Below are 27897 nucleotides of genomic sequence, written 5' to 3'. Positions count from 1 at the left end.
TCGTTGAACAAACTGTTATGTATGGCGGGAAAGATCCACGTTCATTGATAATCGTATAACCAAGCAGTATAGTGGAATGTGTTATATTATTAATAGGTCCATTACCTATTTATTTTTTTGAATTATTGCAATTATAATACAAACTTTTCTATTTCTATTCAATTGGAAATGCGCCTTTTTTATTTTAAGTAAGCGAATGACTTCTAAAGCAAAGCAATTTTACAATGAGTAGATCATGTTTGAAGCAGATAATTGATAAACACATTAAAAGACATAAAAAACGAAGTTCTAGTAGGCGTAAGTACATTAAAGAAGTAGTTACACAGTTATTAATGTGCTAAGTTAAAATTTATTTTTGATAAACTAAACAACATTTTAGTTTGAGACTTTATTTTTTGTAATCAAAACACCTTCAACGTTTTTAGGGATACTAGCACCTGTTACTGGTTGACCTGGTGTGGTTAAAAAAGGATAGTAAAAAAAAAATATCTACTAGCACTTGTTTCACACTGTGGTTCCAACTGGAGTTATTGCTGGCAGTTTTTTAAGTAAGAAAAATATGTATTGACCTCTTCAGTAAATGTGTTAACAATTTTAACTTTGTCATATATTGTATTAGTGTAGTATGTTTGTTTTATAATATTCAGAGTGTTGAAATGTGCTTTTTGTGAGTAAATAAAAGTACATGTTCACACAGAAAAAAAAATTCAAGACATTTTTTGTGTTTTATTTTTCATTACTTATTGATGTGATATATTACAAAAAAGTAATGATGTTTTATTATAAGTACAGTCTAAGACATCTTTAGAATAGAACAGCACCAAAATAGTTGAAATATTTTTTAATACTTGACAGTAAACTATATTAGAGGATTAACCTTTATACTGGAAATTAAGCCTTTTTATATTTGAAAACACCTTTTATAAGTTAACAATTTTTAAATTGAAAGTAAAACTATGGATTGATAGTTTCTGGTAATTAATCTTAGAAATCTTTTGGTTGGTGTTATTTTGTATAGAAAAATTCACTGCTTATTTTTATATATTTTATATAATTTTTCTTAGTGTTGAGATATTGAACACTTATTTTAGTTAACAATGTATTTACTTTAAATAACTATGCTTACAGATGATGCAATACTAGCACAGCGTGAAGAAGAGTGCAATATTTCTGGACATTTACAACTAAGAGGTGGTCCATACTGGAGTTTTGTCCTACATGATTCTTCTTATAAATTATCCTGTATTATTGTTGACAGGGCCAGTCATTTAAGTAAACTTATTGATTTACATGGCTGCCTAATACAGATAATTAAAGGTTATATTATTGTAGAAAGGTATTCCTAATAACTGATGTAATATTTTAATATCACTAAGTTTTAAGGTCTGCATGTAAATTTACAATGCACAATGGTCTAAATTTGTTCTGGTTTTGCATTATTATTTCTTATTAGTTGATTTTTCTTCCATAATACTACATTTTCATTGGAATTATAAATTTATATTAGGAAATTTAGATGCTTTACTTTATCTGTTAAACTAATAGTCCAATCATTGAACAGGAAATTCTCTACATTAATCCCCCCCAAAACATTCCATGGGTGTAACTGGCTCTAATTACTCGAGCATTTTTAGCAAGTTTATATGACCTACACCCACAATTTTTCTAATACTTCATATGTTGTTTGGTGCAGTTGTAGATGTAGCATGGTGTCAGATGATAATGTTATGTCAGATATTGCAAAGGAGAAGTTTGTGTGCCACTGTTCTAAGTAGAAAATATAGTTCTGTGGTGGTAGGATAACTCTGTTTATTCATGGTGTTCATTTATTTAAAAGTGTTGGGAATATTTTTTGATGCAGTTTGGCATGTTTTGTAAAAGTGTATGATTAAATTTAAGTGTACTTAATTTTTAACATGTTTTAAAATTGAAGTTTTTAAAATGCAGGACTGTATTTTCAGTCGTACAAACTACTTCAGAAACATCAAAGGTATAGAAATGAAATATTCTAGCTTCCCACAGGAAGAAAATTTACAACAGTAGACTACTGCTTGTTACAAAGTAAATAAGTTTAATTAAAAAATCAGTACATAAATTTCATTAGCCACTGAATTATACAACAAAAATAGATGTAACCTTAAAGCAGATTGTATAAAATTGTAATCATCAGCTGTTGTGAGACATCATGATTATCTAACTAGACTAACCAAGATGATTAGAAGAAGGGACAAAAATATTAATGATATTAAGTAAAAATGTTTACTCAAAGCCAATTAAAAATGCTAATAAATCTCAAAAAAATTATTCATTTTCAGTAGAGGAAGTTGTTGTAGCAGTCTCTTTAAGGAGTGTTAAAAGTCTAAGAGCTTATAGATTGAGGTAAAAGCTATCTATTACCAGCTTTTTCAACCCTTTGTGCTTTGGTATCTTTTTAAATTTACATTCTGGCATTTTAAACAATATCTTGCTTTTAATTAAAAATTAAATCATCACAATGAAGTAATTTGGAGGTCTTGATTGTTTTAATTTTCAATGATATTAGTATTTCAAACAAAATAAATATCACAAAAAACAACAAAAAAAATCCTCATAAATCTTGTAAAAAACTGTTATAATTTGAGGACTTGAAAGCAGATTTGAGAACCAGTGAAAGCAGCCTGTATAATGACTGTCAAGTCTATGAACAAAATTGTTGTTAAAGAATTTATTTTCAGTGTAGTTATTATTAATAATGTGGTCACTGTAATCTCAGTTAAATACTGGTTATGAAAAATAATGTTTTTGTTTTATGAGGGACATTCAGTAATTAAAGAGACAACTTGTTTTTTTTTTGTCTTCAGTCATTTGACTGGTTTGATGCAGCGCTCCAAGATTCCCTATCTAGTGCTAGTCATTTCATCCCCTCTACATCCTACATCCCTAACAATTTGTTTTACATATTCCAAATGTGGCCTGCCTACACAATTTTTCCCTTCTACCTGTCCTTCCAATATTAAAGCGACTATTCCAGGATGCCTTAGTATGTAGCCTATAAGTCTGTCTCTTCTTTTAACTATATTTTTCCAAATGCTTCTTTCTTCATCTATTTGTCGCAATACCTCTTCATTTATCACTTTATCCACCCTTCTGATTTTTAACATTCTCCTATAGCACCACATTTCAAAAGCTTCTAATCTTTTCTTCTCAGATACTCCGATTGTCCAAGTTTCACTTCCATATAAAGCGACACTCCAAACATACACTTTCAAAAATCTTTTCCTGACATTTAAATTAATTTTTGATGTAAACAAATTATATTTCTTACTGAAGGCTCATTTAGCTTCTGCTATTCGGCATTTTATATTGCTCCTGCTTCGTCCATCTTTAATAATTCTACTTCCCAAATAACAAAATTCTTCTACCTCCATAATCTTTTCTCCTCCTATTTACACATTTAGTCATCCATCTTTGTTATTTCTACTACATTTCATTACTTTTGTTTTGTTCTTGTTTATTTTCATGCGATAGTTCTTGCGTAGGACTTCATCTATGCCGTTTATTGTTTCTTCTAAATCCTTTTTACTCTCAGCTAGAATTACTATATCATCAGCAAATCATAGCATAATTATCTTTTCACCTTGTACTGTTACTCCGAATCTAAATTGTTCTTTAACATCATTAACTGCTAGTTCCATGTAAAGATTAAAAAGTAACGCAGATAGGGAACATCCTTGTCGGACTCCCTTTCTTATTATGGCTTCTTTTTTATGTTCTTCAATTGTTACTGTTGCTGTTTGGTTCCTGTACATGTTAGCAATTGTTCTTCTATCTCTGTATTTGAACCCTAATTTTTTTTAAATTCTGAATATTTTATTCCAGTCTACGTTATCGAATGCCTTTTCTAGGTCTATAAACGCCAAGTATGTTGGTTTGTTTTTCTTTAATCTTCCTTCTACTATTAATCTGAGGCCTAAAATTGCTTCCCTTGTCCCTATACTTTTCGTGAAACCAAATTGGTCTTCTCCTAACACTTCTTCCACTCTCCTCTCAATTCTTCTGTATAGAATTCTAGTTAAGATTTTTGATGCATGACTAGTTAAACTAATTGTTCTGTATTCTTCACATTTATATGCCCCTGCTTTCTTTGGTATCATGACTATAACACTTTTTTTGAAGTCTGACGGAAATTCCCCTTTTTCATAAATATTACACACCGGTTTGTATAATCTATCAATCGCTTCCTCATCTGCACTGCGCAGTAATTCTACAGGTATTCCGTCTATTCCAGGAGCCTTTATGCCATTTAAATCTTTTAATGCTCTCTTAAATTCAGATCTAGTATTGTTTCTCCCATTTCATCCTCCTCAACTTCCTCTTCTTTCTCTATAACACCATTTTCTAATTCATTTCCTCTGTATAACTCTTCAATATATTCCACCCATCTATCGACTTTACCTTTCATATTATATATTGGTGTACCATCTTTGTTTAACACATTATTAGATTTTAATTTATGTACCTCAAAATTTTCCTTAACTTTCCTGTATGCTCCGTCTACTTTACCAATGTTCATTTCTCTTTCCACTTCTGAACACTTTTCTTTAATCCACTCTTCTTTCGCCAGTTTGCACTTCCTGTTTATAGCATTTCTTAATTGCCGATAGTTCCTTTTACTTTCTTCATCACTATCATTCTTATATTTTCTACGTTCATCCATCAGCTGCAATATATCGTTTGAAAACCAAGGTTTTCTACCAGTTCTCTTTATTCCGCCTAAGTTTGCTTCTGCTGATTTAAGAATTTCCTTTTTAACATTCTCCCATTCTTCTTCTACATTTTCTACCTTATCTTTTTTACTCAGACCTCTTGCGATGTCCTCCTCAAAAATCTTCTTTACCTCCTCTTCCTCAAGCTTCTCTAAATTCCACAGATTCATCTGACACCTTTTCTTCAGGTTTTTAGACCCCAATCTACATTTCATTATCACCAAATTATGATCGCTATCAATGTCTGCTCCAGGGTAAGTTTTGCAGTCAACGAGTTGATTTCTAAATCTTTGCTTAACCATGATATAATCTATCTGATACCTTGTAGTATCGCCTGGCTTTTTCTAAGTGTTCTTCTATTATGATTTTTAAATTGGGTGTTGGCAATTACTAAATTATACTTTGTGCAAAACTCTATAAGTCAGTCCCCTCTTTCATTCCTTTTGCCCAGCCCGTATTCACCCACTATATTTCCTTCCTTGCCTTTTCCAATGCTTGCATTCCAATCTCCAAATATTATTATATTTTCATCTCCTTTTATGTGTTTAATTGCTTCATCAATCTCTTCGTATACACACTCTACCTCATCATCATCATGGGCGCTTGTAGGCATATAGACGTTAACAATCGTTGTCGGTTTAGGTTTTGATTTTATCCTTATTACAATGATTCTATCGCTATGCATCTTGAAATACTCCACTCTCCTCCCTATCTTCTTGTTCATCACGAAACCTACTCCTGCGTGCCCATTATTTGACGCTGAGGTTATTACTCTAAAGTCACCTGACCAAAAGTCGCCTTCCTCTTCCCACCGAACTTCACTAATTCTTACTACATCCACATTTATCCTATCAAGTAGTAGTAGTAGTAGTATCCTATCACAGTTTTTTATAAAATGAGACTATTACTACTTCTCAACATAATCACCACTGACAGTAGTACACTTATCCCAACGATAAACTAGTTTTTTTATACCTGCTGCAAAGAAGTCTTTGTCTTGTTGTTTGAGCCACTTTCCCACAGATTCTTTGACCACATTGTTGCTGAACTTTTTTTCCATGTAATGCCTGCTTGAGTGGACCAAACAAATGAAAATCCGAAGGAGCCAAATCTGGACAGTATGGAGCATGTGGTAGTATCTCCCAACCCATTTTTCCATTGGTTTCTTGGGTCAGCTGGGCTGTTGAGTAGCAATATCACACCTTTTCTTTGAGATCCAGATGTTTTTCTCTCATTGCTGGCTTTACTTTTTTCATCAGCATGTCTGAGTAGTGGACACTGTTTATTGTTCACTGATTTTCCAAATAATCACAAAAGATGACACCTTGGGCATCCCAAAAGATGGTCAACATAACTTTTCCAGCAGATACTTGCATTCTGAATTTCTTTCGGACAGGTGAGTTGGTGTGCTTCCATTCCATGCTTTGTCTTTTGGACCCTGGTTCAAAATGGTGAACCAAAGTTTCATCACATGTTAAAATCTTGTTTAGAAAAGGGTTACCTTCCCTTTCATAGCGTTCTTTCAAGTCTACATTCTTTGAGTCTTGTTTCATTGTGTTGTTGCACTCTTTCTGGACCCACCTTGCACTTGTTTTGCTGTACTTGAGCTTGTTACTGATTATGTTATGAACTGTGCCAACACTTACTGCAACTGTTTTTGCTATATGTTCAACTATAATATGTTGGTCTTCATGAATAATGTCGTCAATGCAGGATTCAAGCGAAGGAGTTGACACTTCAACTGGCTGGCCAAGACATTGCTTGTCAGTCACTCAGGTTCAACCGTTTTTGGACTGTTCTACCCACTTATAAAAATTCTGCAATTCATACAACTTTCACTATACTGTAAAATCATTTGAGAAAAGATTTTAGCCAGTTTTTCACCTTCAGAAAGCAAAAAATGAATCGCTGAACGTTGTGTAACTAATGTGGAAACTTCAAGTGGATATGCCATTGTTAAATGCAATGTTGAGGTTATAAACAAAACAATTTTCATCAATCAGTTGTTCTCAGCTCAACCCAGTGATGCTAACCTAGAGTCATGAAAGTACAAAAATTTTCCTACAAATTGTTTCATTTCTATATCAATTTGTCTCTTTAATTATTGAATGTCTCCTGTATCATCCTATAAATAGAAAGTTATAGTTTCTGATGCCTCATTATATTGCTGTATTGGCTCTTACGGTGTTAGTTGATCCACAACCACATTAACAGGTCGGGGTTTTTATATTGGAGGTAAATTTATCAATAAAAAATGTTTTGAAATTTTGTTATTAGCATCAAGGAAAAAGTGCATAATTTTCAGACAAATTTAGTAAATTAAATGTGAAAGGTTCAGAAAGACAGAAAGTGCAATTAGCCGAATAACTATTTTTCATTTCTGGTTTAAAAATTATTGACTATTGCGGCAAGCAAAGGTTTATGCAAAATACTAGTGGAAATAAACTTCACAATTAGTAAAATTAATCAGCGATTGGTGTGACACATTTAACTTTAATATTAATTCAAAAACAAAACTGCAAAGTCATGCTAGTAGGCAGAAATAATCAGATTGCTTTTTTAACTAATACAACTAAATTAATTTCTACCATGATTGTTAGTAAACTTACAGTGTTGAACATGCAGGATTGATAGAAGGAAACTATTCCTGAATAGTTCAGGAGGAACTATTCTAAATAATAAATCTTTAAATGGATTGTGTAATTATTTAAAAAATGAGTTTGGGGCAGGGTACTTTTTGACATAACATCTATATCAAGTTGTACTAGAAAGTTATTTTTCATTTAACAAATTTTTTTTTTCATCATTTTTTATTAACAAATGATCATTTCCAGTGCTCTTGTCATGAAATCAGTGTGTACTCTGTAAATATTCAGCTACTGTGCTCACCTAAAATAAAAATACTGAAGAAAATTGCAATGAAACTTACGTAATTAACTCTTAACAAATAAGGATTCGTAAAATGTTTATATTTTTTTAAAAATGTAGAAAATATTATTGCAGTACATGAAGAACAAAAGATGTTTATTACAGTTATGTTAAATACAGTTGTTATTACAGATGTTAATACAGTTTATACAGTTAATACAGTACTGTTTATTACAGTTTTATTCTGAGTGTGATTGTCCCCAAATGGATCTTGTAAATTCCAAATCGCTCCATATCTTGACGATTTATTCAGTACTTGAAAAATAATAATTTAGAGATAGTATAAATAAAGATAGCTTGAAATATGTAGCTGGGTGTGTAGCGTATTGCTTTTACAACAAACATCTGATTATGGTTTTTATCAGAAGGACTTGTGTATTTGAATGATGAAGTATGTCATGCAACTATTATGATGGATGACTTTTCATAATGATAAGTTGCTGATAATTTGTTCAAAACTGAAAGTTTCTAGTCTATGAATTTATTAACTTTTTAGTAAGGATGCACTTAAAAAAGGTTGTAACATTTTAACAGAAATATAAGTTCTCAGAACATTTAAGAAAAGTTTTTAAAAAAAAATGTGGAAGTTTATACATTCAAAGTACTAATGATTCATATAAATTCATGTATTAGAGACTTTAAAGTTTTAAAATGATGGTCATTTTATAAATAAATTCAAAAATGAAAGTACAAAATTATGTATTAAATTTAAATATGTGTACTTGTTATATCTATTAATAGACAATGGTTTTGATGTGTTTTTTAATCTCTTTTACCATTAAATACTAATGATTTTAGGGTATTTTTAATCAATAATATTATATTATAATTTGTTCTGCAATTAGTCAGATTTACAGTTTTATTCTGTATTTGTATCTTGAACAGTAATGAGCAAAATGTACAATAATGAAATGAACAGCAAGCTTCTCTCTTTGTTCCAAGAGTGACATCATATGCGTGACAAAGGTAACACTGAGAGTGACATACCATTATTGTCTGACTACGAGTGAAGATAGGTTTTCTTTTAACCTCTGGGACCACCGTGAGGTATTGTTTCAGAGGATGAGATGAATGACAATTTTTGTAGTTTGTGAAGAAAATGCATTGCCTGTCTGGGATTCAAACCCGGGACCTCCTCAGATTCAAATCCGGGACCTGGTCTTTCCAGATGAAAGACCGAGATGCTACCATTTGCACCATAGAGGCTGGCGTAGGTAGTTAACTATATTTTGTTAGGTTGCTTCAGTTAAATGCATTTTGTCACAGATTAAAAATTACCTGAACATTTAAAGGATGAACTAGATGATGGAAACCAAACGTTGCAGTACTGCAGATTTTGCAAAAGACTGTCAGCATATACAACAAAATACAGCTTAATTTACTTTTTTTGTTTATTTTTATCAATATTTCTTTCCATGTTGTTTGTATTTTTAATAATTATTTCATTGCTAGTTTGTCATATCCTCCTAAAGAGTTCTGATGACTACAGTAGGTGTAGTTTTTCATCTGATGTTATGTATTAGTCTCAAAGTTTTCTATTAATAAAATTAAAAATATTAATAATTTACATAGTTGGTGTTGTAACCATTAAAAAAAAAATATTTGTAATACACCCAAACTTAAGTATGAATTTGAGTGTTGATAAATATTAGATTTTTTCATCCAAATTAGTATTTGTGAGTGGCCCATAATGATTTAATTTTTAAAAATTTCAGAAATGGGCCATTTTGTTAAATTTCTAATATGGAACAAACAATGAAATAGGTATTTACTGTTAATGTTAATGGACCAAGTTTTTGTATCAGTAGGTTTACTTGCTAAATGAAAAATTTCATAATTAATACTTTCATAGCCATGCATGGGTTGATGAAATGGCAATTACAAAATCCATGAATGTAAATGTGTACATTTGAAAAATTGTTTTTGTAATATAGCTAATTAATGACAGAAAACATGAATTATTAAACATAATATCATAACTATTTTTATACTAAATTATTAGGACATTAGTAAGTTACATGGTTTTTCTAAACTAAAGAATTTAAAATTCTGTTAAAGAAATTACAAAAATATTAACAGATTAGAAATAACACTAAACTGAATGTACGAGTAAATGATCACAATAAAATAAAAGAAAAAACCCTTGCTCGTAAATTTTATAATATTTACTTTCCTTTTTTTTGTAATTAACCAGTTTTTATTTTTTGTTGAAAAAGTATTTTTTCTTTTGCTGAAAAAAGTTCTTTTCCATTGTTATTGCTATTTGAACAGTGAGCATTGTAATATTACTAACTTATCAATTCAGTTATTTTTTCTCTTGTATGGTCCTAAAGATTTAATCTATTTCTCTGTTTGGTTTGTTATCCAGGGAAAACTTGCACATGTAGTTTCTTGAATAAATGTGTCTTTATTTTTTAACATTAGCAACAATCTCTTTTTTATTTAAAATGTTATATTCAACATCGGTAGTGTTTTCTCTCAACTTTGTCAGGTAGTATACATCATTTGTCTTGAAATACATCTTGTAAAAAAACCGTTTTTAAGCCATTTGCTTATTAAACATTAGTGGTCAAAATTAACATTAAAGATTATTTTTTAAAGTTACTGTAAACTTAAGTGCCAAAGATAAAGCAAGCACATTTATTTATAATCAACATTAAACTGGTAGGAGAAGTGAGATGAGAAATAATGTAACCATTGATTTTTTTTATTTCCAAGTACTATTGTTTTAATTTTTTTAACTTTCTTATTTTTTGAAGTACTTAATGTTTACGTTAAAACATTCTATAGCTTTGCTACAGAAAAGTAATATACTTATTTTTGTTTTTGTTAGAAAAATTTTCTAGCTTTACAAAATTGGGCATAAAATAAAATAAGGGATTTCTGCACAAATTTTTTAGTCTGTGCTATGTAGCATTCTGTCTTCTTTTTTTTATAACTGTAGTTATTGTTAATTGGTAGTTTTCATTTGAAAGTTGTTTTTTTTTTTACAGTTACAAGAAACAAAATGAAGAGGAAATTTATGTTTATCTACAATTTACACCTAATGAAATTCACTTATTAAAAAGATTGAAACCTGAGTCTTTTGAAATAATACCAATGCACTGGAAGCAATTAATTTTAATTGTTCATGTGACTCCACCAGTTATTCTAAAACATTGTGTATTTTGTTTGGTTTTAGTTTTGTTAGCAGATAAAGGTACTTTTTATGATTACTGTAAATGTTATACAATATAAAATTTACTTTATTTTAATTTTACTGTATTTTTCCCTTTGTTAAGAGTCTTGCAATCTGTTCAATTTACAAACAATAAGCAAACACCTCCACAGACCAATGAGGATGATATGTATGACATGTAAATGAGGTGTAGTCTTCTACAGATCCAGGCTGATCATTCCTGAGACATGTGGTAAAATGAATCCCAACTACCAAAGTACATTGGTGTCCACTGCCTAGTATTCAGATCCGTATAAAAACAACTAACTTTTACTAGAATCCTAGTAAAACCTCAGAACCTTTTGACTTTGAAAATCAGCTTGAAAACAACTGATTTACATCGAGTTATGTACTAGACCAGCCCAGCTGGTCTAATTTTACTGTATTTAATTTTTTCTCTTTAATTAATAAAAAATTAAGTTATACAATACTTACTTATTTTTACTTTTATTAAGAGCAGGTGTCAAATGTACTTCCACTCCTAATTTCTACCCATTGAAGGAATTATGGTGAGTAATTTTCTGCTGGTCATACACTTCATAACTAAATTGTTTCTGGAAGATTTTCCTTTATGGAAAGTTTTAAAAATTCTATGTTTGATGAGATTTTTATTCTGGTACAATTTTTTATGCCATTTTCAGGAGTGGCATGTAACCATATCAATACTTTGCCTGTAAATTAACTTATTAAGTACAGTTTACAGGGAGTGACATTTTAGTGTATGTCTTTTAAGTTTTTAGTATTGTATCTTTTGATGTTTAAAGTAAGGCATAAATTAGTTAATTTAAATACTTTTGCAATTTAATTCTTTTGTTATGTTGCTGAAAATTATTACAGAATGAATCACAAAAAAGCTGTTAAAATATTTATGAGAAAAAAAAGATTACAATCACATTATACCCTCACTGAATGATATTTGTTCAGTTAGTTGTGTACTTTAATTGTTAAAGTTGACATGTAACTTATTTTTTACTGATTTTATTTGAAGAGTGTGTTTACCTTATAGATAGCTTATAGATGATACCTTATAGACAAAAAATAATATTAATTAAAAGTATTATATTTTTCTTTATTATATCAATAAAATCTTTATTTTTAACAGGTTGTGATTCAAAATATTTGTGGTTTGTGTTAAAGGAGTCACAAGTTTTCTGGAATGATTTATTAATACCTAATAGGGAATATATTCTTCACATGACAGAATCTCAAGATTATTTTAAAATGTGTGTATATTTCTGTTATAATTTGTATTTTTTAACTTTTATTATTTTATTTCTAAAATACATTAATTTTGTGAATTGCTTAAAAATTACTCAGTTATTTATTTTTTCATGATTTTAATCCAAACTTAAATTAAAAATTCATCTGAAAAAATAAGCAGTTATAATTTCTTTTTTTGTTGTGGGGTAATTATTTTTAGAATTATTACAGTTCATCATAGAAAAACTTGGTATGGAAAACAATTACATACTTTTGAAATAAAATTTGACAGGATGATGCAGTTTTTTGAGGTAGGTTATGATAACTTTCTACCCATGATTATTTCTTAATGTATTCTGAGTCAAAAAATCTTTTTGCAGTCTTTTTATAAATATTCATTTTATTGAACTATTTAAATAGTATTACAAGAAATAAATTATACCTTGTTAGAAATATTCCCCTGCAAATGCAGAATTAATAGTTTGAAAAATTATTAATTCGTGTAATTTGAGTAGTTATAAAAATATTCTTGAACTTTATTATCATAAAGTCACGTAACTTTATAGCAGTAAATACATGAATTAAGGAATTTATTTTATATAAAAAAAAACCTATAGGATAGTAACTGATATAAAACTCATATTCCTTTATGTGCTTATTTTAATTATAATAATGATGCTACAAATGTTTAATTAGTTTTGAAATGAACAGTATTTTTGGGAGATTACTTACCTGTACTTCAAGGGCTGAAAATGTCCTATATCCACCTCAAAACAAAACTCAGCTGAGCATGACGTTCCATGTACTTAGCCATTTGATATAGCATTAGTTTTTTTTAGTCTCCTAGACCAAATTATTGGTATCTGAAACAGCATAAAGTAATATAATCTATTTGAATAAATTTGTTCTCTATACTCATGTAGCTATTATAAAGTATATAAATATTTGAGGTTAATAATATTGTTGTTTTTATATTACCCATGGATCATGTAAAGAAAAAACAGTATTTGAATATGGTTTTATTGAATCACCAGAGAATGTAACAAAATCAATATGTTGTATATGTATGACTGTGCTATCTTATGATAGCCTGAAGCCAAGTAATTATTAGCATTATATGAAATCAGTAAAATAACAGCAACATCTGGAAAGTCACAAAACATTGGTGGAACTGTCATCTTGCCTTCAATGGCAGTTGTAATTTCAACAATTTTAAACAAAAATGCATGTGAAATTACCAATAACCTTCCTTTGAGTAATTACACAATATCCAGACACACTGATGAAACTTATTGCTTGATTACAAGTGAAACAGTTTGCAATGCTTTCGATCAATTAACTCTATGGACAATAAAGCATATGGGTTCGATGATGGACTTTTATTGACGTATGTAAGAAAATCAATCAAGAGAGGAAATGCTTTTTGCAAAATTCTTCAAAACAGATATTAAAGATAAAACAATATTTAAGGAAGGCCAGTCTTATTTTCTCTAAAAAAAGGTATTCCAATTGAAAATTTAATGGCTTGGGCTACTGATGGCACTTCTTCCATGGTCGGTAGGTACAGAGGATTTATAACTCATTTAAAAAATGCATTGCCAAAAGTATTTTGTATACATTGCTTGATTCACCACCAACATCTGGTGGTGAAGAAATTGAGTAGATTTCTTCATGAGGCTTTAATTTTTGTAATAAAAGTTGTCAACATCATAAAGGCTAATGCTCTTCAGGGTTATCTCTTTCGCAAATTTTGTGATGAAAATAAAGAAGGATTTGACCATCTTATACTGCATTCAGAGATGCGATGATTGTCTAAAGGTGTTTAAATTGTTTTTGTTCGTTGTCCTATGGAACAGTATTGTTTCATTTCTAAAAAAAAGGACATTGGAAAACAGTTGGTTGTCATGAATGTTACCTCATGTGTTTAAAAACTGAATTCTCTTAATAAGCTCCAACAAGGACATAATTGTTATTTAATAAATAGTAAAGAAGCCGTTAATTCATTCCTAGGAAAACTGAAATTGTACAGTCTTATATCTTATATTCTGTGTTTGCCCAGTTTCCAAACCTTGCTTCATTTAGCAGTGATTTAAAACAAGATGATTGTGTTGTGTTTGTTAATCATTAAAAAAATATGTATGAAGATATGCAATTCTTGTTCAAGGACCTACTTGACATGAACATCCCAGAGTGGGTGCTGATTCCATTGGTAAATATTGCTGATGTTGAAATTGATTTATAAGAAGAAATTATTGAACTGCAGTTTGATGAGTGGTCCAAAGTCTATTTAAAAAAGGAAGGTATTTGGAAAAATAGTGACATTGAATATAAATATCCACTCTTATAGAAGAAAGCTAAAGTATTTGTCATTATTTTCCCATCATTTTAAGTTCTGGAATCTGGCTTTAGTCATGTAACACAGTAGTTAAAAAAATCATAATCGACTTGATATAGCAAAAAGAGTTCATCTTTGTTTCACAAAATTGGAGCAGGATGTTAAAATGCTAATATCAAACATCAGCCACAACGATCTCATTAATAGAGCCTGTTTAAATAGCCTTAGGAATAAATTTATGTGTTATTTGAAATAGTATTTTTAATTGTTTTTTACTAATTCTGCCATTACAAGTAAAAAGTATGTTTCAGTTTTATCAATTATATTTTCAAAATTTTTAATTAAAATTGTTTATATTATATTGGAATTTATAATTAGCTACTAACATACAAATAAATTTTCCATTTAGGGTTATACATAACGTATGTGGGGGTTTCCAACCTTTTTTTGCTTATGGACTCAGGGAGTCCATAACAAGCAAAAAAAGGTCAGAAACCCTTGCTACTGCATCTCAAATCAGAATGATGACATTGTTCTAATTAATTAATAAAGAAAATCATGGGCTTTGTATGATTAACTCTGTATAAAATTATCATGTTTGTTAATGTAGTTATGTTGGATAAACTTTACATTTCAGTTAACTAGGTGTATAAAATTATTCTGCAGTATTTACTTATAATTTTAATGTTTTAAGATCTGCTAAACCGTTACGAGCTGTACTTGGCAAGTTAAGAGGAATACACATCTTTAAGGAAGTAATACATCACCCTGAATTATGGCCTACACTTCAAGCAATTGAATTACCTAGAAATACAGTGATTTCTATTGGTGCGTCATTACATAGGAGTTTATTTAATTGTCAGTATCCTTCTGCTTGGTGGCAGAGGTAAGTTAAATTAATGTTTACTATTTTTACGAATTGTTAATTTTTACTATTATTGCAAATTGTTAATTTTTTATTATTATTACAAATTGTTAATTATGTTTATGGCTATGCTGTAAAGTTGTTTATTTATGAAGAAGTATCAGTAGAAGTAATATTTTATAGAATGATTGATAAATGAATTTTTGTATTTCAATTTTTCATGAAAGTAAAATAAAGAATGTAACTATCTTTATTTGGCAATGACTTCTGTCGTAGATTCTTAAATGTCAACAGCATATACTTATCTTGCCCAAAGGGAAACTGTTCTAACATTATTCACTTTAGGTGATCTACAGAATTTTATTAAGATGATAATACTAGTCTCAAATTTATTGTTCAATCCCTGTATTGCTTCTACTATATAAAATATAGTAAAAGCAATAACATCTAAACAACTTTCAAGATGAATTTTGAACAACACTTAGAGCTAAATTTGATGAAGAAACAATCTTGGTTGGTGGGGCAGTTATTAAGACTGTGTTTAGCCAATTAGATAATAAAGAGATGTGTACAGAGTAGAAACCTATTTTTGACATTGAGTTTCTCTTGTAAAAATGAATAAAGATGAATTTGACTAGATAACTGTTTCTAATTATTATGTCACTTTCTGTTATAATTGAGAGAAATGGGACATTATTCTTGAACTATTTTAATTGCGTGGATGATGATGTATGTGTGAAGTATGGGTGCTGCTCTGATTCAGGCTGAGATAATATCATGTAAATCATATGGTGTAAATTTACACAACAAACCCAGTTAAAAGTAATATAGTTATACTTTAAGCTTTCTTCAAGTGAATTAAGTTTTGTCTGTTGGTGTAATAGCAGCTGTTATTATACCAATGAACAAATAACAGTGCTATAATTTATCTTTGATGGTTGGAAAAGATTATTTTAAATGATAAATTTATCCAAATTTAAAAAAGTTTTTAAGAAGCTCTTGTGCCCATCTTCAATTTTATAATGACATAAAAGAATCATGTTTGTAACTGAAGAAATCAAAAAACAACCCTAGAGTTTTGAAGAGTGCAATCTGTAACTCATCGAAATAAAATTTGTATTTAGTTTGTTTGTGAACAATTTGAGTAGTTGATGTAAAAGCTTAATTTTATGATTTATTTAATTAACTTATGAAACTAAATTTTTGGTTTATGAAACTATTCTGATATAGGTATCAGCAACTGATGTTGGTGCAAATATTGTAATCAGTTTAATTTTTCTGTTACTGTTTTTATATAAATATAGATTATTAAGGTAGTTATACCCATTCATCAGTTAAATAAAGGAACTAGTTACGTAGAATTTTTTAGACTTTTTTTAAACGTATTTGGTAGATAGTATTGTAAAAAGAGGTGATGGTCAGCTTTCTGAGATTTGCTCTGGTATATTTACTTAGGTAAACGATTGTTTTTTTTTGTGTGTTGCTTCTGGAGATTTTAAATACACTTATCACCATATTTGCATAACATGTAATTTATTCTTACACTTATTTTTATTTATTATACAAGAAAAAACTAATATATAAGTTTCTATAAAAGATAATAGTTTAGAATTAAAGATAATGGGTAAGAATTACAAATTATAATAAAAATTGTTTTTACCAGTAACTAATTTGTTTCCTAGAACTAAAGAATGAAATCAACTTTTGAAAATTGAAAAAATGTATCCGATATAGCTAAAATAGTTCAATTATTATAAATAGAAAACATTTTAGCTAATCATCACGTTTGGTGTCTGATCCCTTCTTTTTATGGCATTTTGTGCAGATTGTAACTGTATATTCCCTACAAATGCAAATAGCAGAATGACATTTTACAAACCTAACTCTTGTTTTCCTGTTTGTTTTACTTTTGCAGTAACAGCATTTCTGCCGATCTTCTTTGGTCACTGTAGGTAGTTCTTCCTCCTCCAGCAAATTTACTTGTCTTCGTACTTGCATTGTTGATTTTTTTTATTGAAACTCATGTTATTAGAAAAATTTTTATTCCTTCTTTGGATAGAATTTTTATGAATTCTAATCTTGAAATAAGTTTTTGTGTATTACTTAAAATTATTTATTGTCGCATTGTTTAGAAGAGAAAAAACACAGTAAGTGGCCATCTGCAGCTAATGCATGAAACAGAATACGTACTAAACATCTACATCTTCTTTTGTATGATTTAAAACATCCTCCTCTGGCTTTAAATCTTTATAGCATCATTGTAATGCATGATGGATAGTAAATCATTTTCTCCATACAAAAACGTGCTACTTTTCAATGCTTTGTTTTGTTTTTAGCAATAATGGAAAAATTTCATATTTATTTTTTCTCAGTGTGCCTACAGCTGTAGTTTTTTTAATTTTTAGAAGATCTTTTGATAAACTTAAAGTGTAAACCAATTATCTGTAGTTATATTGTATCCAGTGTTCACAGTAAGTTTAATAAGGCGCTTTACCATACTGTTTGCGCTATTGTCTTTTTTGTACTGACCTGGCTGTGTTCCAGGGTGTATTTCCATAATCAATATATAAAATGTTCTAGAATCAACTAATGCAAAGATTTTGATACCATACTTAATTGGCTTTGAGGGAATATACTGCCCAAAACAATATTTTCATCACAGCCCCACATGCATTTCATTAATTGTACAATACTCTCCAGGAGTATAATATTCGGAACAATGTCTTACAGATTCATCAAATTTATGCTAATTTTATCAGTTTTATTTCTTTCATCCCTATCGGTATGTATAATAAGATGCAAAATTTATTTTTTGATGTAGTGGTTCTGAAATACTGTGGAGCGATTCCATCGTCTGCCCAAAGATCTTGAAGACTCACGTAGGAAGATTTCATCATCCCTGCTAAATATAAAAGCCCCAGTAAAACTCATATTTCATTTATATTAGTGTCTAAAATTGATCTTTCATGCTTGCAATTGAGCTGCATTTTTGTGTAGGTTTGTGTAGGTATTTTGCACTTCATGCAAAATATCATCTGAAAAAAAAAAATTGTCATGCATTAAGTGGTGTTTTTGTATCTTTTGTTGTCCTTTTTACTCCAGGTAAATTCGTAATTAGATTATTTGATCGAGTTCACACATATTTTGGTGGACAATTCAAGTTTCATTTAGTATTTCTGTCTTTACCTAGCACATATTTAACTTGAGTGACTGCGTCTTCATGATCAGAACATGCTGATACTTCTGAGTCCAGATGATCAATCTTGCCTTCACTGTCATTGTTCAAATTACACTCTTCATCAGATTCATCTAACCGCATAACAATTTTTTCTACACTTGTGGACATCATAGTAACAATAAAATTACAAATAATTAAAAGAAAGCAATATCTTTCAACGATATACTTTCGCACAAAGGGATAAATTTTACTAACACAAAATAAAATTAGTTTCTATACTAATAAAATAAAATATAAAAGTATAACATATTTCAAGAAAAACAATATATATAATATCTATAAATAAACTTGCGTAAAAACATTAGAAAGTATTGTAACATAAATATACACTTGAAAAAACTGAATTTTTCCATAACACAATTACTAGCTACTGAGCTCTGCCCTCACCGATTTGATTCTGAATATATCAACAAACAATATGCTAAGTTAAGAAATAATGTTATTAATATCTCTAAGCATCCAGTAAAAAAGGTACATAGTCAGTCGTATTTCTAAGATTGTAAGAAAAAAATTATAACAAAAAAAGCATGCAGGATGAGCACGACTCTCTGTTGCCAGCAACAGTAGGTTAAAAAGTGCTCTAACTAACATGCAAGATAAAATCATTATAGATTGATTTTATCTTATTTTTATAGAATTTATTGTTGGTTTCAGTATGCTTACAATAGAATTATTTTTCCAGCATTTCAGAGGCCTTAATGGTTGACAATAAGTCAATAATAACAGTATGGGGTGAGATAACTAGAGTAACTCACGTACCTACCGAGGATAAAGATGGTTGTTCATTGTGTGCTAAAAATAATTCTAAAATTCGCAATTACAATGAAAATATCATACCAGATCAACCTTCATGGACAAATCCATGGGATACCACTTTTAAAACAGATAAACCATTACTTTTACCAGAAGTTGATGAGTTTGTTTCTTCAGGAATATTTATGCCTGGTAATTATTGAAATATATTAATATTATAATTACAACTATACCAATGATTTTAATTCCTGTATCTATTTTTTGTATAGACCTAGCTCTAATATTTTTAAAATTAAAATAATACTACATACTGACAGTTGTAATGAAACATTCAGTTTAATCATGCAGTTTAATTACAATTTAAAAAATTTAGTAGATGATTAATCTATTCTTCATCTACTATACACTAACTTAACATTTTGGGATCACACCCCAGTTGACTGATACTTGGATTTTATCTGGTATACTTGTATCTGTATATCAGATAATAGTGTACTTTTTAGGAAGTGATAATTTTGTTCCTAAATCTGAATAGCAGAGTCTGTTGGATCTCAAACATCATGGCCTAGGTGTGAGGAATGAATGAGGCAAGTAATGTGTAGAGGTATATTGTATTGTAACAAGAAATTAAGCGATGAAAAATCTCTCCAAGAATTTGGCAAACTTGTCTGGCCAAAACTCAAGGACTTAAGGGAGGAATCAGTTTCATAAATGTGGAACGGATTGCCAAACTGAAAACATCCTTGGTTCCATACAACTAATTGAAGAGAGTAACTTGAAGAAAAGTAGTATTCTTGTCACCCAGGATGAAGAAAGATACTGGACTTTCCATCAACAAACAGTGGCACTACTGTTCTGTTTACAGTTCATTATTATTACAGTTCATTATCAGTGTACAATATTGAATATCAGCCACAACAAGATGCAAGCCTCTTCAAACAGATATATTGTGAATAGCTGTATTAAGGAGACAAATACAACAAATGAGCAGTCAATCCTCATATCTTATGCATTGAAATTGAGGATGCCATTAAACATCTTAAGACAGACAAGCCTCCTGGGTATTGATACCATATCAAGAGAAATGCTTAAAGTGATGGAACAAGAGGGAATAGATGTACTCCACTCACTTTGGAACAGTGTGTGGGAAACTATACATGGCCTGAAGATTGAACACCTCTCTTTGCATAAGAATGAATTCTTATTCACAGATTCCTGTGCACAAGAATGAATAAATTAGGACGTGCTGTACTGCACACCATTGTTATATTTCATGTAAGTAAGACAAATAATTGAAAAAATTATGTGAGTTTGATGTCTGTTTGAAAGCTTTTGATTGTTATTTGGGAAATATTAGAAGAATTTGGTGTCCCATCCCACATGCTAGCTTTACTGAAATGTCTACGAGTGTATAGCAAAAACCTGTAAAAACAACTGGTGTATTGAAATTCTTCAGAGTGTCAGTAAGCAGGGATGTGTTTATTGTCAGAAAGCCCTTGTTGGGCTGGATGCATCTTACTTTGTGAAAAAACCATTAATAATTGTAATTTGCTGACAGATACCACTCTTCTTGCCAAAACGATGAACTTGCTGATATACTGACAATAATCTAGTTAATGATATTAAATTCTTAATAATTGATAAGAGGAGAATACACCCAACTCCAGGTCAGTTAGGGGAGTTGGATACACTCATGGGTACACTCATTTATCTTAGGTTAAGTGACACAGGAGGTTCAGAAGAAGAGATACAAAGAATAAATTTAGGATTTACCATGAAGAAGCTCACAAGGATACGGCAGAAAAGAGCATTTTTCTATCTTCTTGTATATCTTCTTGAAAAATTAGCTTTTCAAATATGTTAGATGCAGAAATAAATTAAAACAACAGACCTTAATGAAAAACAGGTATACTTGTATATCTGATATCATCAAAATGTGTTAAAAAGTAATGAACTTTTGTAAAATATACTTATTCATAAATATCAGAGAAAAGGTTCAAGAGATTTAAGTACCTTTTGTAATCTGAAAAGTTAGATATTACTGAAATTTGAGAAAAGAGTTACAGTGCTCTGAACTGTAGTAATTGGTTTAACTGTTAAAACAAAAAAACTTTTCTTTCATTATGCAAAATTAAAATTGATTACATTATATCGATTTTTTGATAATTAATCTTTTCCGTGTGATAATAAAAAAAGTGTATAATATAAAGTTCATTACTTTTCTAACATATTTTGGTGGTGATTTTACTTTTTGCATTAAAAATTTTATTTTATTTTATAGTCATAATAATTTACGATGAATTACTGAAATTATATAAATTCAGTAGTTACTACTGATATTAGTTAAGCTTCTTAATGATTTATTTGTAATATTTTTTTTTTTACTTGTTTATTTCATATATTAAATTTTATTTTATTTCAATATTAACAACATTGTTTAATATTAAAAAAAAATTTTTTTGCAGATAAAATAACTAAAGTAATTGTTTTAAAGGATATAAAATCTGGTAAAACTGTTACTCTGTACTTAAAGAAGTGGTCATTTCATCAATATTCAAGTTTATTTATTCCAGGAAATATTTTGTGTGCAAAATTTGTACATAAAAGAGTATCTGCAAAACAAATTCCTTATTTTGTTTCTTGTGCTTTGTCAAGCTTCGAAGTTATTGGCGATACTACTTGTATTCAGTAAGTCAGTGAAAGAATGTTATCTTTTATTAACAGTAAAAGAAAGGTTTGTTTTTTGAAGAAATTTTCTAATAAGTATAGCACTCTTTAATATAACATGAAAGTAACAAAAAAACTAGAGTTCTTTAGAGTTTTGTTTTGTTTTCAAATCCATTTGAATTGGGTTTTGAATGACTGTTGCTTATCTTGAATGCTCAAGTTGGTGTCCATTATTGTGTAACATTTTTAATTTTGTTGACATTTGTGTATGTGAGACTTGTGAAGGTAGGTTCAATGTTGAAGTATTTATGTATATTGTGAAAAGCTGAATCTTGTTTGTCCTACGTAGAAATTATTACATTCTGAGCAGTGTAGTTGTCAATATAATGGGAGGTATGAATTCTGTCTGTGTTCTAGCTGCAGTCTATTTTTTTTTAATCTTATAGCATGTTGAATAATATAAGATGAATTAAATCATTTATGTCGATATTATAAATTATTATATTTTTTTCTAGAGAAGTTGTAACATGTTCATCAACCAAGTATGGATTTCCATTTCGAATTATTGAGCCTGGTACAAAATCCTGGGGAATTTTAGATCTGTGGTCTCTGACAAAAGTAACTTTAAAGTATGAAGATATATCTAGTAAAAATATGACTGTGAAAGGAAAATTTAGTGCTACAGCTCTGTAAGTGAGTTTAATTGCTATTAAGAGATTTACTAACAGACATCACTTAGATTGATTAGTTTTACAGAGCAGAACACACCATATGCAGCTTCCACATTTCCCATAAGCTCATACTACTCCTACATTAGACAAATGTAGAATATCAGCAGCCTTTTCCTGCAATTTTCTTTGGTATTTGGGTACAATTTTAAATGTATTTGGTACAAATACAATTTTAAATTCAATGCCATTTGGCTTTTATTTTACTAGTCACAACATTTTGAATCTGGGACCATAAGTATTTTGATTGTTTATTAATGAACTGCCTGAAAGCATTAAATATTAAAACTTCATTTAATATTAAATACGATTAATAATATAATTAAATAACTAACACGATTTAATTTTAACTTAATTTAGTATGCAGGAATGTTATGATTAAGGATTTGGGATAATTGATTCAAATTAAAATCCATGTAAGTAGAGCTGGTCAATTACTAAACCTCGAGTAGAACATGTTTTTGTTTAAGTTTATCAAGGTAATTAACCTTTGCTCTACTTGCTAACTTTTAAGATTACATTTTTACATTTCATTTTAATAAGGTTAAATCCACGTATTTTTAACTATCTATATTTCTTCAATAGCATAGTGTTTGGATTTTAAACTTCATTTGTTGTTCATTTCTCCTTATCTGTACTATTTAAGTTTTAGTATAAAATATATATGTAATCAACTTAATCCACCCAAGTACAGAAATAAGAAAACCTATTTAAATATCCTCACACTCATTACATTATTAACTCCACATAAATTGTATAAATCAGTATTATTTTATAATCTTTTTAAACATTTTATTATGTGGTTGTTGTTAGTTTTATAATGAAAGACTGATTTTAGAAAAAAATTAAGAATACTGACCAAGCAAAATTATCCTTTAAATTTTACATATTAAACTTATAATACATTTAAATTTTTAAATAATACATGTTTTATTTGTTTAATGTTTAATCTAAAATTACTTCAAAATATGCTATCAAAAACAAAAGAATTCGCAGAAAGGTTTAGGAGGAAACAGGAATTAAACAGGGTTAATACAAAAGGGATTGCATAAATATTACATAATACACACTAAATATTTTAGGACAAGTGTTCTTTGATTAAAATTAATGTTGAAACTTATAAACTTAAGAAAAAGATCCCAACATATTAAAATTGGTGATTAAGATAAGAAATAATGGTAACGGTAGAAATCTATGAAATAATTTTCAAAAAATGTTATGAATAAAAATGGTGCTTCATGAGTCATTAATACTCATAATTGCCATCATTTTAAACTTAAAAAACCTCATATGTTGATTTGCCATCATTCTAAACTTAAAAAACCTCATATGTTGATAACTAGTTAACCACTAGATCAGTCCGGTGGGCTTTATACAAATGAATTTCTAATCAATATTAAAAATCAATTATTTTTGTCTGTAATCAATATAAAATGACAGAATTATAATAATGTTTATGTAATAATTCCAGAATCCAAGTGGACAGACATACAGGAGCTACAGTTAATGTAGTGTTAAAAGATGATCATGTAAAAATACTTCTTGAAATACCAGATGATACTTGGCATAATTTAAGCATTGCAAGTAAAGTAGTACCTTTATTGTACAGTCCCAGAGATCTGAATGTAAGTACTTTATTATTTATAAAAACTGTTATATTAGGTGATTCAAAAAGGACAAGCATATAAAAATTTATTGAGATAACTTTGGTTGAGATTCGATTGAGGTCTTGTTTCGTAGAAACACATCAAGTTTATCACCCAATATTCACTTTAGTTCGATATGGCATTTGTAATGTGACATACATCTTACCTTGAGACTGTAGCCAGCAAGTTGTTAGTCTTAGGTCAACAAAGGTGAGACATAAACCCTATCTTTAATAAAACCCCACAAGAAAAAACCTAGCTGGGTCAAATCCGGGGAGTGAGGTGGCCGTGCAATTGGACCTTCACAGCCAATCTGATGACCTGGGAATATGCTGCGAAGTTTCATGAGAGTTTTCACATATATTCAGCAATTATATGTGTTCACTATATGTTGAACTAGATGTATGGTTTCAAGTGCAGTTTACATAATACATGCCAACATTTCATTTGATATGCAGGGTTGATTTCTTCAGACTACAAGCAGTTTTTCTCATAGTTGTTCCACAGCAGCTCCAGGGACATTTGAGCGTCCTTGTGATTTTTGTATAACAGAACAACCTGTCTCAAAGAAGGTTTGATGCAAAGAGTAAATTGTATTGTATGAAAATTACATTGAACTGCAGCTGGCAACTGCAAATCGTAAAACCAAAACACACAACAAGCACGTTCTGCACTAGTTGATACATTAAGGTTTGGTGCCAAGAGTAAATTGTATGCCTACTAGGAGACTTCCTACCATACTCTGCAGGAAAATAATATTTAACTACAGTTACTGACTGCAGTTGTGAAACCAGCTTTCCACCCAGTAAATATTAACAATATTGTTGACCGCACTGGTGGCTGAATTCATTCCTTACAAGAGTCAAAAACTTTTATTTTGCTATGAAATGAGACCTCAACAGTCTGTAATTACTTAAAATAGTCTGTAAATAGTTAAATAAAAATTTGTGAGTCCTTTTTAAATCATTTGGTAAATAAAGCAATGCATTACAATAGTATTATATTATGAATTCTAGGAAAAAATCTCATGTAGCAGTAATTTATTTTAGCAGAAAATCATATTATGCCCTTTTTTCACTAAACCTTTCATTATTTTGCAAATTCTTTTTTTACATATTTTTTATCTATGACAAAAACAAATTTTTTGTATTACATGTAAATGTGATAATGGAAGGGTAAAAAAAGGGTATAATAATGTGATTTTCTGCTAAAATAAAGAACCGTTAAGAAGTTATCTATATATACACATACAGTATACAACTCTTATTTCTTATTTACATATGGTTACAACCACATACACAGACAGTTAGAACATATACATATGCAACTTGAGGAACAATCAAAACAACAAAAACAAATGCATTGTTATTCATATAGACATATAGAATAGAGAAGATATAGAATATAGAACAGCGCTTCACTGTTAAAGTAAAAATGGTACTAGATTCACACACATCGCAGTAACTCATCAAAAAACAGAACAAAACAGGTCAATTGATGACAAATCCTACCTTGTGTGTTTTTGATTCAGTTATGAACAGATGATGATTTGATGATTTTTCAAAAAATTGTTCACTTCTAATTGGTAGCTGATACAGCTGCAGCCTTGTCTTAGTCAATTTGCTTGAGAAGTTATTTTTTATTTTTAGCTTCCAGGTTCAAGCAATATTGAAGAATTGTTCCATGCTTTCTGTGCTATAAGAAATTTGAAGAAAAAAAGATTTCATATTTGTTGTAGACTTTTACCTCGTGTAGCTGGTAAGTAATTTTATCACATTCTGTTTATTTTTGCTTATTGATAAAACAAATATTCATTTAATCAGTAATTAAATTAGCCTATTAACCAAACCTTTATACCAGTTTGAATTTGACCTGGAAAAGCAGTGACTGTACTTTTAGCTTTAGTTTCTTTTAAAAGATCAAAAGAAAGAAAGAAGGGATCATATATTTTGAGGATACAATAATTGATGGATGGTTGGTGCAGCTTGAAAATAATAAAAAAATGTTAAGCATAAGCTATTTATTTATTATGTTTTTTTTTAGCATTATACAACTAAACAACAGCTAAATACTGATTGTTATTATTTACACATCTTCTCTTCCAGTACAATATTGTGGTGGTGTACACTTGGGTTAAATATTCCTTAAATAAAGTAATCCTTCATTGGCCATAAAGTATGGATACTTTTCTGAGATCATCAGAAAATATAAAAATCATGACTTTTTTTAGTGCAAAGTGCTTGTTCCTGTTGAACAATTGGTTTACTAGCTTGTTCAAAAAACCACTGGGTAGTGTTTGCTGTTTAAACCAGAAAATGTGAAAAATGACTTTCTTTTGCTTTCCTGAAAAATTTATTTCTGGAAAATAATTTTAAATAGTTATTAAATTTTTTAATAATTAAATCATTTTTCAATTTCATTTTATTTAATGTATTTAATAATTAAATAATTTTTTAATTTAAATTTATTTATTGTCTAATTATTTTAGTTATTAGTCTTTTAGAGGTGATTAATTTTTTAGTAATTATCTTGGGTAAAGTAAAATTTATACTATGAAACAAAATATAGATTTTCATTCTTAATGTTCCATAATTAGAAATTTGCTGTAAATACCATTTATAAAATAAGAGGAAAAGATATACATTTATAATATAAATTAATAGATCTGATTTATTGCATTATAAGGAAACAAATTTATAAGGAAGCTATATTTTTATCGTACTTTGAATTGAAGATACTTGAAGTCGTTTGTGCATTCTGTAGGTGGACTGTTTGGTTTACCTATACAGGTGTCAAAATAAAAGGGTTACATGTGTACATGTTATGTAAAAGAGGCCTGATTGGATTGATGGAGTAGTTTCTTGTTTCTTATCTAATACAAATTTGAAGCCTATGGATAAGGTTTTTAAAATATCTTGCTACCTTGATTTGGAAACTTGCCATTGGGGATTAACACCACTTTGTTGGAGGCAGTATCAGACTGGTTGAAACCAGTTAGAAATAAGTGGTTCATGGATCTTTGAATTTCCTAATGTTCGTCTTGGGCTGCTACTGCTGGACCAGGTGAATTTGCAAGTAGTAATTGTAACTAAAACACTGGGGCAAGTCTTAAATTTTATGTGCCTATTCACTGCCTATGATTTCTGGTCTGCCTAGACATCAGAGAGTCAGTCTTAATGTTAATTTTTATTTATTTCTTTTCAAGGAGCAGATGAAGTTTATTTTTGCACAAGTATTGGTGATGCCAACCCAGAGCATTTGTTAAATCTTACAAAACCTAATTTGTTATCAGAATTATTAAATAAATCATTGAAAGATTAATTTGTCTACTTATTAGAACCTCATTGTAGTCATTAGCCAAGTATATACTATGTTTATAGTATTGTGAATATATAAAGTTTACTTTTCATATTCATTAAAATCAGTAAAAATGTACATCAGTAAATGTTTACTTAAGTAAAACCACAGGCTATTCAATTCAAAAACCATTAATTTGTAAGAAATTATATTTTACCTATATGTTGCCAGAACCATTCTTTATTATATATTTTTAAGATAAAATTTTTAACAAATTA

General features: G+C 29.3%; 1 protein-coding gene across 1 annotated transcript; it reads left to right on the top strand.

The window, feature by feature from the left end:
* The first annotated feature begins 59 nt into the window (after positions 1–59).
* Positions 60–27643, top strand: LOC142320207 (uncharacterized). The gene is made up of 11 exons (XM_075357895.1): positions 60–297; positions 1129–1336; positions 10667–10872; positions 11993–12113; positions 15120–15311; positions 19211–19473; positions 21747–21969; positions 22464–22637; positions 24148–24301; positions 25972–26080; positions 27528–27643. The coding sequence occupies exons 1-11, from the start codon at positions 225–227 to the stop codon at positions 27641–27643; spliced, it is 1839 nt and encodes a 612-aa protein (XP_075214010.1). The 5' UTR covers positions 60–224.
* Positions 27644–27897: the final 254 nt, after the last annotated feature.

This window comes from Lycorma delicatula, chromosome 2, assembly GCF_047948215.1.
Source record: "Lycorma delicatula isolate Av1 chromosome 2, ASM4794821v1, whole genome shotgun sequence".
NCBI classification, from domain to species: domain Eukaryota; kingdom Metazoa; phylum Arthropoda; class Insecta; order Hemiptera; family Fulgoridae; genus Lycorma; species Lycorma delicatula.
This window is presented reverse-complemented; position numbering and strand designations above follow the sequence as displayed.